The sequence below is a fragment of the Staurois parvus genome, unplaced genomic scaffold, assembly GCF_062004578.1.
Source record: "Staurois parvus isolate SC_StPar_1 unplaced genomic scaffold, SC_StPar_1.0 ptg000362l, whole genome shotgun sequence".
Classification (NCBI taxonomy): domain Eukaryota; kingdom Metazoa; phylum Chordata; class Amphibia; order Anura; family Ranidae; genus Staurois; species Staurois parvus.
Window position 1 is genome coordinate 5032068 of NW_028318158.1, and position 12471 is coordinate 5044538.

Below are 12471 nucleotides of genomic sequence, written 5' to 3' on the forward strand. Positions count from 1 at the left end.
CCAGTTTCACACAGAACGTCATGTTTGCTCTTTGATCTAACTTGCTGTCCATGATGAAAGGTCAGACGGGTAACACACATGGTCAGAATAGCAACAGCTGCACAGCTCCTGATGTACACAGGATAATGTCTTTTGGCACACTAACTTATGAAGCTCAGTACTCCCTGTGACTATGCGCGCTGCCATCTGTTGGTGTGAACTAGTCTTGAAACATTTTGACCTCACCTCATATAATATCCTGCGGGTGTGGTGCACTTTCTGAAAGCACACCAAAACTCCTGCAGGTGTGCTTTCAGAAGGTGCAGCAAACTCGCAGGATATAATAGAAGTCTATGGTTAAGTGCAGCAAACCCACAGGAAAGCCACGGTGTGGGTAATCCATAGCACATCAGTGTGAAAGCAGCCCTATGTTATTATGCCCAGTGTATTGCTTCACACTGACCTGACAATCTATTCCTTCCAGGTGCTGCCACCACTCTGGAGACCACTAGCTGGATAAGAGGTGGAGTGCAGTTGGTATCACTCCGCATGGGACAGGAGCCGCCACTACAGAGGAGGCATCACTTTATGTGGCTCTTGCTCCCTACTACAGTTCCAACTTTACAAGTAGTCCCTCTGCTTTGCACTCTGATGCTCTGGGATGGCAGGTCAGCAAGCCCAGACCGAGATCTACCAGTCAGCTGGCCAAGATCTACTGGTTGCAGACCCCCGCTTTACAGTGTAGACAACCATTGTGTTGACTGAGCCAAGTTTTAATCTTTGATTCCCTGGAATAGGTGACATAGATATAACTGCGATATCCGAAGACCATATTGCTTCAATTCTCACCCATTCATGAAGTCTCCGAAGATGTAAAGGCCATTTAAATTTGGAGAATCACAGCCCCGGTAGACATACCCACCAGTCACTGACTTTCCAACACTGTGACCGTAATAGAAAATTGGTGGAATATCATCTATAAAAGACAAAACAAATAAAATAGTCATGAATGCACAGAAAAAAGGAGTTACATAAGAAATATACAAAATATGAATTTCTTAAGCAACAAAAAAACCAAAAAATGTATCATCTAAACATGATCTGTAATTTATTAAACAATATTATAAACAAAAAAACACTAGTACCACTTTCTGATAAGGCAAATAGATGAACCAGAAGAATAGACTAATCTATCGATTTAAAAACAGTGTTTTCTCCCACGGTGTTCAGGGATGAAGATCTGAAACTCAGAAGACCCTAAACACAGGTATCACTCATTCAGCCCCATCCAGCCATAACCTGCCATAGACTTTGACAGGCTGTATGCAGTGGGAAAAGTTTCAGCACCCATCCCTCCCAAATGGAAAACACCTAGACAGCCACGTGTTCAAGGGGCCTAAAGCTGAACTCCAGATGAAATAACAGATGAAATACACACATGGGAGCTATTTTACCTGCCAAATTATATGTATTTTCGTCCATCTAGTTCTGAAATTTACAGTACAGGGCGCTGTCACACAGCACATCCCTATCTTGCAAGAGAGGAGACCTGATTTTCCTGAGCTGTAGTTCAGTAACACTTGCTTAACCCCAGTGCAACAAGTAAAAGGAGAAGCAGCAGACTCATGACGTCACCTCTCTGAGACTCTCTTCTTTCCTACTATGAGCTTTGCAGCACAATTGATTGGCACTTTGTGCTGCTTCTTCTTCACCACCCCTGCTGTACAGGGACTGGAAGAAGTTGATACCAAGTCATATTCAGGTGCTTACACTGCTTGCAAAAATAAGTATAATAATGTATTAATAAACAGGGAGCTTCATTCATTTGTGTCTTTGATTTGTGACTTAAATTCAGCTTTAAAAAAATATGTTTTGTAATTAAAAGTCTTTCTGGCCTTGCTATGTTAGATAGAAGAACTCATGGAAAAGTCCAGCCATGAACAAGGTAAAGAATAAGTACTGTACTTGGCTAGTTCCCTTTGATCTCCCAAGACCTTGAATGAACTCAGTCGAACACATGAACAGGTGAAACTCGAAAAATTAGAATATCGTGCAAAAGTTCATTTATTTCAGTAATGCAACTTAAAAGGTGAAACTAATACATGAGATAGACTCATTACATGCAAAGAAAGATAGTTCAAGCCGTGATTTGTCATAATTGTGATGATTATGGCTTACAGCTCATGAAAACCCCAAATCCACAATCTCAGAAAATTAGAATATTACATGCAATCAATAAAACAAGGATTGTACATAGAACAATATCGGACCTCTGAAAAGTAGACGCATGCATATGTACTCAGTACTTGGTTTGGGCCCCTTTTGCAGAAATTACTGCCTCAATGCGGCGTGGTATGGAAGCTATCAGCCTGTGGCACTGCTGGAGTGTTATGGAAGACCAGGATGCTTCAATAGTGGCCTTCAGCTCTTCTGCATTGTTCGGTCCCATGTCTCTCATCTTTCTCTTGGCAATGCCCCACAGATTCTCTATGGGGTTCAGGTCAGGCGAGTTTGCTGGCCAATCAAGCACAATAATCCCACGGTCATTGAACCAGGTTTTGGTGCTTTTGGCACTGTGGGCAGGTGCCAAGTCCTGATGGAAAATGAAGTCAGCATCCCCATAAAGCTCGTCTGTGGAAGGAAGCATGAAGTGCTCCAAAATCTCCTGGTAGATGGTTACGTTGACCCTGGACTTAATGAAGCACAGTGGATCAACACCAGCAGATGACATGGCAACCCAAATCAATACAGACGGTGGAAACTTCACACTGGACTTCAAGCATCTTGCAGTGTGTGCCTCTCCAGTCTTCCTCCATACTCTGGATCCTTGGTTTCCAAATGAGATGCAAAAGTTGCTCTCATCAGAAAAGAGGACTTTGGACCACTGAGCAACAGACCAGGTCTGTTTTTCTTTAGCTCAGGTAAGACGCTGCTGACGTTGTTTGTTGTTCAGGAGCGGCTTGACAAGAGGAATACGACATTTGAAGAACATGTCCAGGATCCATCTGTGTGTGGTGGCTCTTGATGCACTGACTCCAGCCTCAGTCCACTCCTTGTGAAAGTCCCCAGCACTTTTGAATGGCCTTTTCCTGACAAACCTCTCCAGGCTGTGTTCATCCCTGCTGCTTGTGCACCTTTTTCTTCCACACTTTTCCCTTCCACATAACTTTCTATTAATGTGCTTTGATCCAGGACTTTGGGAACACCCAACCTCTTTTGCAATTACCTTTTGAGGCTTTCGCTCCTTATGGAGGGTGTCAATGATGGTTTTCTGCACAACTGTCAGGTCAGCAGTCTTTCCCATGATTGTGATTCCTACTGAACCAGACTGAGAGACCATTTAAAGGCTCAGGAACCCTTTGCAGCTGTTATGGCTTAATTAGCTGATTAGAGATGGACACTTTGAGCCTAGAATATTGCACCTTTTCACAATATTCTCATTTTCTGAGATTGTGGATTTGGGGTTTTCATGAGCTGTAAGCCATAATCATCACATTTATGACAAATCACGGCTTGAACTATCTTGCTTTGCATGTAATGAGTCTATCTCATATATTAGTTTCACCTTTTAAGTTGTATTACTGAAATAAATGAACTTTTGCACGATATTCTAATTTTACAAGTTTTACCTGGTATATCCTGAAGCCATAGAGGAACTGTGGGGAAGGGATGTACTTACTTATGGGCTCACAGAATTAGTGGCTCCACGTATTATCTCTGTTTTTTAGAAATGGCTTAGTGTGACCGGAAAGCACTATAAACCTCAACAGGCACAGGAAAATGTACAGTATTTTGCTCTTATATTGGAACTCTGTTGGTGAAATCTCTGTACTGAGTTCCTGGGTCTGCACGCCTGCTGTACCCATTATGAGGGGTGTCCACCATCCCTTCTGGACTGTATTTATTTTACATTATGGTGAATTTAATAGAAGGAGCTTGGAAACATAATGATAGATGCGATAATCCAAAACTGTGGAGAGGCAGAGAGTCGGGAATTAATGCAGGGTGGTCTCACTGTTTGAGTCTCCAAGACATATAAGAATCCAGGAGTTGACTCAGTCCACCAGACTTCACCTATGATTAAATATCACTTTTGGGTGGACTGACCCTTTTAAGAGATAATGCTATATGCCATCTGTTATATCCAAAACATATTCAGAAGACATAAAATGCAGAATGAATGCAGGTCCAATGACAGGACACAAAAGATGAGACTTACGTAAAGAAGAATTGAAGCACAACATGAGATCAAAACATTCAGGACCCTCCTTGGCCCTCCATCCATAATTTCCACCTTTGATGATGATGTCAATTTCTTCATATCTGCTTTGGCCAACATCCCCACAAAATATCATCCCTCTTCCTTTCCCCGTCACCCGATCGCCTTGATCAATAGAGCACCGCCACATGTTACGACACCCATAGGCATAGACCTCCGGAGCACTGCCACGTTCAGACACAAATGGATTGTCTTTTGGAATTCCATAAGGTTTTCCAGGAGCAGGTTCCCTATCGACGTCTATCCGGAGAACCTTACCCAGCAGGGCACTCCTACAGCAGATTCAAAGCATGGAAGGAATGTCAGCAATGTAAAAAATTGCATATTAATATATTTTGTAATAAAGTGTAAAGTGGACTCCTAAATATATGGAGGAAATAAAAAGAAAAAGCACCTGGAACTGATAAGAAGGTAAGATATTATGTGAGATGGAATGTGAAGGAGACATATTCACCTTTAGATCAGGTTGCCTTCCTGCAAATTTGTTGAAAGTCTTAGCATAGCTTATATGACTCAATCCCATGAAAGGAACTCAAGAAAAGAAGAGATTTCAGCATATCTGCTTAGGATGTGACCAACTTTCCCTGTTCTCAGTCCACAAAATATTGGGCAAACTGGACCACACATATGCACAGTACATGAAGGGTGAGGACAAATATATAGAAAAGCATTGAGTTCCTTTTAATAGAGACCCAAAAAGCAGCTTATACCTTTGTAAATGAGTTGAATGAAGTGTCAGAGGGTAGCTTTAACCTGAACTTTACTAAACAGGTGTAGATTAAAAACGCAAACGGGTCAAAAAAGCACAAGGGTCTTTAAATAGATTATGAAGCTTTGCAAAGAGATGCTTATTGTACCAATGTTTCTACAACTGAATATACTGTATACAGTATGTGGCACTACAGCACAGTCTCTATAAGCAGCTGTAGCCACAGATAATACATAACGATCACTCTTTCAGTAAACAGTACAATATATAAACAGTTATTTGTGTTTAGACTCTGCAACAGCATCTATCACAGTGAAGCCTGGGAGTATGTCTCATAACACAGGTGAACAGCTGGAGGGATCTCAGTGCTGGTAACACAGGCAAGAGGCTAGAAGAATCCTAGGGCTGCACCAGAGTACTGAAGTTTAGGGTCACTCCACTTGAAGTACAGTTCTTTCGTAGCAATTGGAACAGTGTTCTCAACAGTAGCTGTTTCTTCTACAAGAGCTGTGTGCTATTGGGCTCATACCTAGCTGCCTACATGCTGGAACTAACAGTGGAGGACCATATACCTGGGTGTAAATCACATGCCTAGCCACTGCTGCCTCATCAGATGCAGTGTCTCTGAGCTGCAGAGGATGGGAAACAGGGAAATTTACAGTATATTCTGAGGGTGTGTCCAAGAGTCGAGGGGCTTGTGGAAAAACGGGATTACAGGAACCCATGGGATTGTGGGAAAATGAGTTAAAGGCACTCATACCTGCATCTGAGCATGATGAGCCAAGGGACATTTCAAAACTCTGTTTAGTGGCTAGGAACTTAAAGAGGTACCTCTGTTTATGTTCCAAGCACTGACAGCTTCCTGCCCCCAATGACAGTTCTGGATCCCCATATAGCCAAGATCCATGTTGGCCTTTAAACCAAGACCTGATAAGCCCCAAAGTCTGTTTCAGCAAGACTAAGTTTATTTACTGACAATGAGACAAATACTCTTGAGCAGAAATAAAAAAGGTCCTGTCTATGGTTTAGATGTCTTAGAGATGTCCTACATAATATCCTGTGACTTACTTGTTCTGTGCATTTCCAAATTCTCCATGTGGATCACCCAGTTGTCCTCCATCTCCAGTGAATATATATAAATATCCATCTACGCCAAACAGCAACTGACCCCCATTGTGGCTTCTGGCTGGTTGCACAACCTCCAAAAGATACCTGCAAGAGATAATGTAGACATAAGACAACATTGTCAAGACTGACTACAGGCTATGCATTCTTGCATTCTCCAAACTGGTAATTAAAAGGGAACAAAGGACTGCCATTGCTGACCTTCTTTTAAAAATGCTACTCACTTGGATGTCACTAGTTTCAGTGCTTTTGAGGCCCCAACCCAGAAGAAGTATTTATAAAGTTAGACTAAACTCAAAACTCCTGGTACCTTGCTCCTTGTCAGTACAACTAAATCAGCAATGCAGGCAAACTTATTTTCTCCTGGTTTTCTTAAACCATTTTCACTAGGGAATTCTATAAAACTGTCAAAAACATCTATTTGATTTTGGTAAGCACTCAGATCCCACCAAATAATTATATTTGTTGCCATGAGTATGCTGCATACTCCTCACTTCCTTAACCACTTGACGATCAGGGTATAGCCTATTGACAACTGCAGCATGATCGTCTAGTTCTGAGAAGGCGTTATGTAATGTCCTCCAGAACCAGTCCTCCCACGTTCCCCCTGGGGTGTGCATCCAGCAAACTCTGTGATCACTTAAAAATCAGAGGCAGTCCAGTGCAACCCCCAGCCCCAACATTGTCCATTAGTGCAGTCCCAACAGTGTCCATCAGTGTTGTGAGTCGGTGTCCATCAGTGCCGCCAGTCAGTGTCCATCAGTGCCGCCAGTTAGTGTCCATCAGTGCCTCCAATAAGTGCCTGTCAGTGTCACCTATCAGTGACCTTCAGTGGAGCCTTTTCAGTGCCTATCAGTGCCGCCTATTAGTGCCCATCAGTGCAGTCTCATCAGTGCCTCCTCGTCAGTGCCCATCAGTGCAATCTATCAGTGCCCATCAGTGTTGCCTATCAGTGCAGCCTCATCAATGACACCTCATCAGTACCCATCAGTGCAGTCTATCAGTGCCCATCAGTGCTGCATATCAGCGCACATCGGTGAAGGAGAAAAATTACCTGTTTTCAAAATTTTATAACAGAAACTAAGAAAAAAATGTTTTTTTTGTTTTTTTAGCAAAAAATAAAACACCCAGTGGTGATTAAATACCACCAAAAGAAAGCTCTATATGTCTCAAAAAAATGACACAAATTTCATATGCGTACAGTGTTGCATGACTGCGCAATAGTCATTCAAAATGCGACAGCACTGAAAGCTGAAAATAGGCCTGGCCAGGAAGGGGGTGAAAGTGCCCGGTAGGCAAGTGGTTAAAATGCAAAGATATAATTATTCACTAATTATTCAGAATCTGACTGAAGCACAGACATTTCTTTAACTTTTGTATCAATTAGCAAGCGGAATTGGAGGTTAAAAGTTATGTCAGGTTGTGCTGCCTTGTATTACACAAGGCATTCTTTAGCATTCAGCAGTGTCTGTCCCCTTTAAGGCTAGGGACGTCCTGTCTGCTAACGTGGGAGGAAGTGACCTCATCTCTTCAGACTGAAGAAATTCTACTATGCAAGTAGATGTGGGATGCTGTTCTCTCTTCATATATGGGCTTGATTAGACCCCCAAAGTCTGTAAGTACCCCTCCTATATACTGAGGAATGTTGTGCATATTGCTAGGTAGTTAGATATGTACTCATGTCTGTTTATATTTCAGTTTTACCATTTATTCACGCGCATTTACATTCATTCACATTTCATGTACTATGATCACATGTTATCAGTAAAAGATCATCGGTTATCAATCATCGACTCTTTACTGTGTGGACATCAAAGGTTATACTGCCTGTTACCCTCTGTAACTCTTTCATAACTGCAGAGAAGGCAGGACAGTAAAAAGACTTACACGGTTACTTCAGAGCACATTATGTGAAAAATCTACAGCAAGCCCCACAACACAGAAAAGACTCTTAACTGTTAATACAGCAGCAGGTGTGTGAAATCCCCACAGCACAGCCAGTCTAAGGCATAGCAAAGTGAAACTAACTCCGCTTTATGAAAGATATGAAAGATATCACTAAATTAACCCTTCCTAAAATCTCGTGCAAACAGGAAGAAAATATGCACAGTACGCTGGAAACTAGGTCACAATGCAGCACGCCGAGAACTTATAACAAATCGGATCTGTCGTCATCCAAAGCAGAAACCTCCAGATCTAAGCGTTCAAGTTCCAGGCATTCAAACGTCACAGACCTATCGTCAGTCAGTGCTGGGGCAGCCAGGAGTAAGCATACAAGTTCCAGACATTCTAGCGTCACAAACTTGTCTTCAGTCAGCGCTATCACCGCCAGGGCACAAGCCAAGGCCGAGGCCGCATGCGCCATGGCCTCTTATGCCATACAGGAAGCAGAGCTTATGAAAGAGCAAGGCTACCTAGATGAAGAGCAGAAGAAGAGACAAGCCGAAGGGGAAGCTGAAATAAAAAAGAGACAAGCCGAAGGGGAAGCAGAAATGCTTAGGAGAAAGGCAGAAGTACAAGCCTCTTTACACATACTTAAGCAACAGAAAATAGCTGCAGCAGCCATAGCTGAAGCCGAAGTTCTCGCGAGAGCTGCAGATATTCAGTTTGTAGAGAGCGATGTACTGGAAACCCCGATAACACCTCTCAGTACATTCCAACGTACCCGTGAGTACATGCAATCACAAGCAACCCTGTACCCTGATAAACAGCCTAGTGATGCACCGAAACCATCAAGGACCCAGTTGGGAGCAGACAGCTTTGATGTTACGCATCACTACAAGACTGAACCTGAACCGCCACGTGATAAGTCAACCAATCACGGGCTCAGATACCAAACCGCCAACACGCTAAGAAACCAAGTAGATGGCGATATAACCTCTCCTCGTGCAAAACCAGATCTAGACTACAATAGAGGAGAGCAACCATCTGACCAAAATAGACTTAGTCAAATACCTCAACGAACCCATCAGTCACTATCAGCCAGTAGTCCCGCGTTTGTACCCAGAACAAACGCACCTGACACAGCAAGGGTTACAGACGTGTCGAAATACCTGATGCGCTGTGAGATGGTGAGCACTGGTCTCTTGAAGTTCGACGATCGTCCTGAAAACTACTGGGCCTGGAGGTCATCCTTCCTAAGCAGCACCCAAAACTTAGAGCTGACAGACAGAGAGAAGCTCGACCTACTCGCCAAATACCTAGGACCAGAGTCCTCAGAGCAGGCCAAAAGAATCAGGTCAGTGCATGTCCATGATGCAACAGCAGGACATGCGATGGTCTGGCAGAGAGTGGAAGACTGCTATGGGTCACCTGAAGTAATAGAAGAAGCACTTTTAAAGAAAATTGAAACTTGCCCAAAAATGACAAACAAAGACAATCAGAAGCTGAGAGAGCTTGGAGACCTACTCCTAGAGATAGAAGCAGCAAAGACTAGTGGAACTCTGCCAGGTCTCTTATACTTAGACACAGCACGTGGAGTAGAGCCCATAATCGAGAAGCTCCCTTTCAACCTGCAAGAAAGGTGGGTCTCTCAAGCATCCAGATACAAGAAAGACTATCGAGTTGCATTTCCACCGTTTGTCTTCCTCGCTGAATTCGTTGTAGACCAAGCTAAGACACGCAATGACCCAAGCTTCGCCTTCCTGAACAAGAGAGTTGCAAGCTCCCCAAGGACAGAGAAGCAGCCGCCAGTATACTACAAAGAACGCAGAGCAACAGTGTCTGTGCGGAAGACAGAAGTCCCGGCTGAGGCTGCAGCCAATCAGGAAGACAACACAAGCAAGGAAGTTGAGGATCCAGACAAACAGTGCCTAATACACAACAAGCCTCATCCACTAAGAAAATGTCGCAGTTTCAGAAGTAAGACATTAGAGGAGCGCAAGGCTTACCTTAAAGACAATCACATTTGTTTCAGATGCTGCGCCTCAATGCAACATCTTGCAAAAGACTGTAAGAGAGAAATACGGTGCACAGAATGCAACAATGACCGACATCTGTCAGCACTGCACCCAGGACCACCACCATGGAGATCAGAAGTTCCAGCAACTCAAGAAGATCATGGTGGGGAGCAAAAAGAAAGTGCAACACCAGCAATAACTTCAAAGTGTACTGAGATCTGTACAGAACCAGGACTCTCTAGATCATGCTCCAAGATATGCTTAGTCAAAGTGTATCCCAACGGTCTCAGAGAAAAGGCAGTGAAGATGTATACAGTCCTAGACGAACAAAGCAACAGGTCTCTAGCAAAGACAGAGTTCTTCGACCTCTTCGGTGACAAAGGAAGTTCAACTCCATACACCTTGAAGACATGTTCTGGAGTTATAGAGACATCAGGGAGAAGAGCAAACAACTACACCATCGAGTCATTAGATGGAAAGACGCAGCTGACTCTTCCTACCCTCATAGAATGTGACATGATACCAGATGACAGGTCAGAGATTCCCACACCTGAAGTGGCACGTCACTACCCTCATCTCGTGCGAATAGCAGACAAGATCCCAACACTCAACCCAGATGCTGCAATCGTCCTTCTACTAGGAAGAGACATACTGAGAGTGCACAAGGTCAGAGAACAATACAATGGGCCGCACAATGCACCATTTGCTCAACGTCTTGATCTTGGATGGGTTATCGTTGGAAATGTATGTCTGGACGGACTTCACAAACCCACAAAGGTGAATGTCTACAGAACAAATCTGCTGCAGAACGGTCGCACATCATGCCTTTGCCCATGTAACAACAGCATGAAGATTAAAGAGAAACTATCTAACCCAACACATCCCCAGAACATCCAGAGGTTCCTGGAAGATACAGGCTCAGCTGAAGATTCAGATCAGCTAGGCCACAAAGTGTTTGAGAGAACTCAAGATGATGACAAACTAGCACCATCTGTTGAAGATAACCTCTTCCTTGAGATCATGGACAGAGAAGTCTTCAAAGACAAAGCAGGCAGTTGGGTAGCCCCACTACCATTCCGTACACCACGGCATCGTCTTCCCAACAACAGAGTGCAAGCAGAGAAACGCCTTGCGCTATTGCAGCGCACTCTTGAAAGAAAGCCAGACATGAAAGAACACTCCCAAGAATTCATGCGGAAAATCTTTGACAAAGATCAAGCTGAAAAAGCACCAGCACTGCATGAAAAACAAGAACGCTGGTACTTGCCAATATTCGGAGTGTACCATCCTCAAAAACCAGGTCAGATACGTGTAGTATTTGATTCCAGTGCAAAGCATGAAGGTATTTCCCTTAATGATGTACTTCTCAGCGGACCAGACCTGAACAACACACTTCTTGGAGTCCTTATCAGATTCCGAAGAGAACTTGTTGCAGTAACAGCAGATGTACAGCAGATGTTCTACTGTTTCCTTGTCCGTGAAGACCACAGAGACTACCTGAGGTTCCTATGGTATGAAGACAACGACCTCAACAAAGGTATCATAGAGTATAGGATGAAAGTACATGTGTTTGGGAACAGTCCCTCACCAGCTGTCGCTATCTACAACTTGAGACGAGCAGCGCAGCAAGGTGACAGACACAACCCTGAAGCCAAACAATTTGTTATGAAAAACTTTTATGTAGATGATGGACTTGCTTCCTTCTCCAGTAGTGGAGAAGCCATTGACATTTTGAAAAGCACTAGAGACTTGCTAGCAGACTCTAACATAAGACTGCACAAAGTGGCTTCCAACAACAGCAAAGTAATGGAAGCATTCCCAGCAGAAGACCGTGCAAAAGACCTCAAAGACCTAGATCTAGGTACAGATTCACCACCCCTTCAAAGAAGCTTAGGGCTTAGTTGGGACTTGAAAACTGACAGCTTCACCTTCCGAGTATCCAGGGAAGAGAAGCCTTTCACAAAGCGAGGTGTCTTGTCTACGGTCAACAGTCTTTACGATCCCTTGGGGTTCGTAGCACCCAACACCATGCAAGGCAAAGCTCTTTTGAGAGACATTACAACTGAGCTAGAACAAAGTGATTGGGACACACCTCTACCTGAAAAGAAAGAAATGCAGTGGAAGTTGTGGAAAGACTCTTTGCTGGAGCTTGAGCGATTTAGCATCCAAAGACCATACGTCTCTGTTTCTTTGTCTGTTACAAAACGAAGAGAGATACACGTGTTTTCAGATGCATCCACCGTGGCTATAGCAGCTGTAGCCTACCTTAGAGTCATAGACACTCAAGGACAAAGCCATGCAGGATTCATCTTGGGAAAGTCCAAACTGGCTCCAAGACCTGTTCACACGGTCCCACGCTTAGAACTTTGTGCTGCTGTCCTAGCTGTGGAGATAGCAGACTTACTCATTGCAGAACTGGACATCGAGATCCATGCAGTGAACTTCTACACAGACAGCAAGATTGTTTTAGGTTATATCCA

General features: G+C 43.6%; 1 protein-coding gene across 1 annotated transcript in view; it reads right to left on the reverse strand.

The window, feature by feature from the left end:
* Positions 1–12471, reverse strand: part of HHIPL2 (HHIP like 2) — a 150205-nt gene that overhangs the window by 43694 nt on the left and 94040 nt on the right. The window contains exons 3-5 of the mRNA XM_089685041.1: positions 6036–6179; positions 4199–4530; positions 829–955 (exon numbers count right to left, since the gene is read on the reverse strand). Coding sequence (XP_089541167.1) covers positions 829–955; positions 4199–4530; positions 6036–6179 — 603 coding nt within the window. The remainder of the gene's footprint in view (positions 1–828; positions 956–4198; positions 4531–6035; positions 6180–12471) is intronic.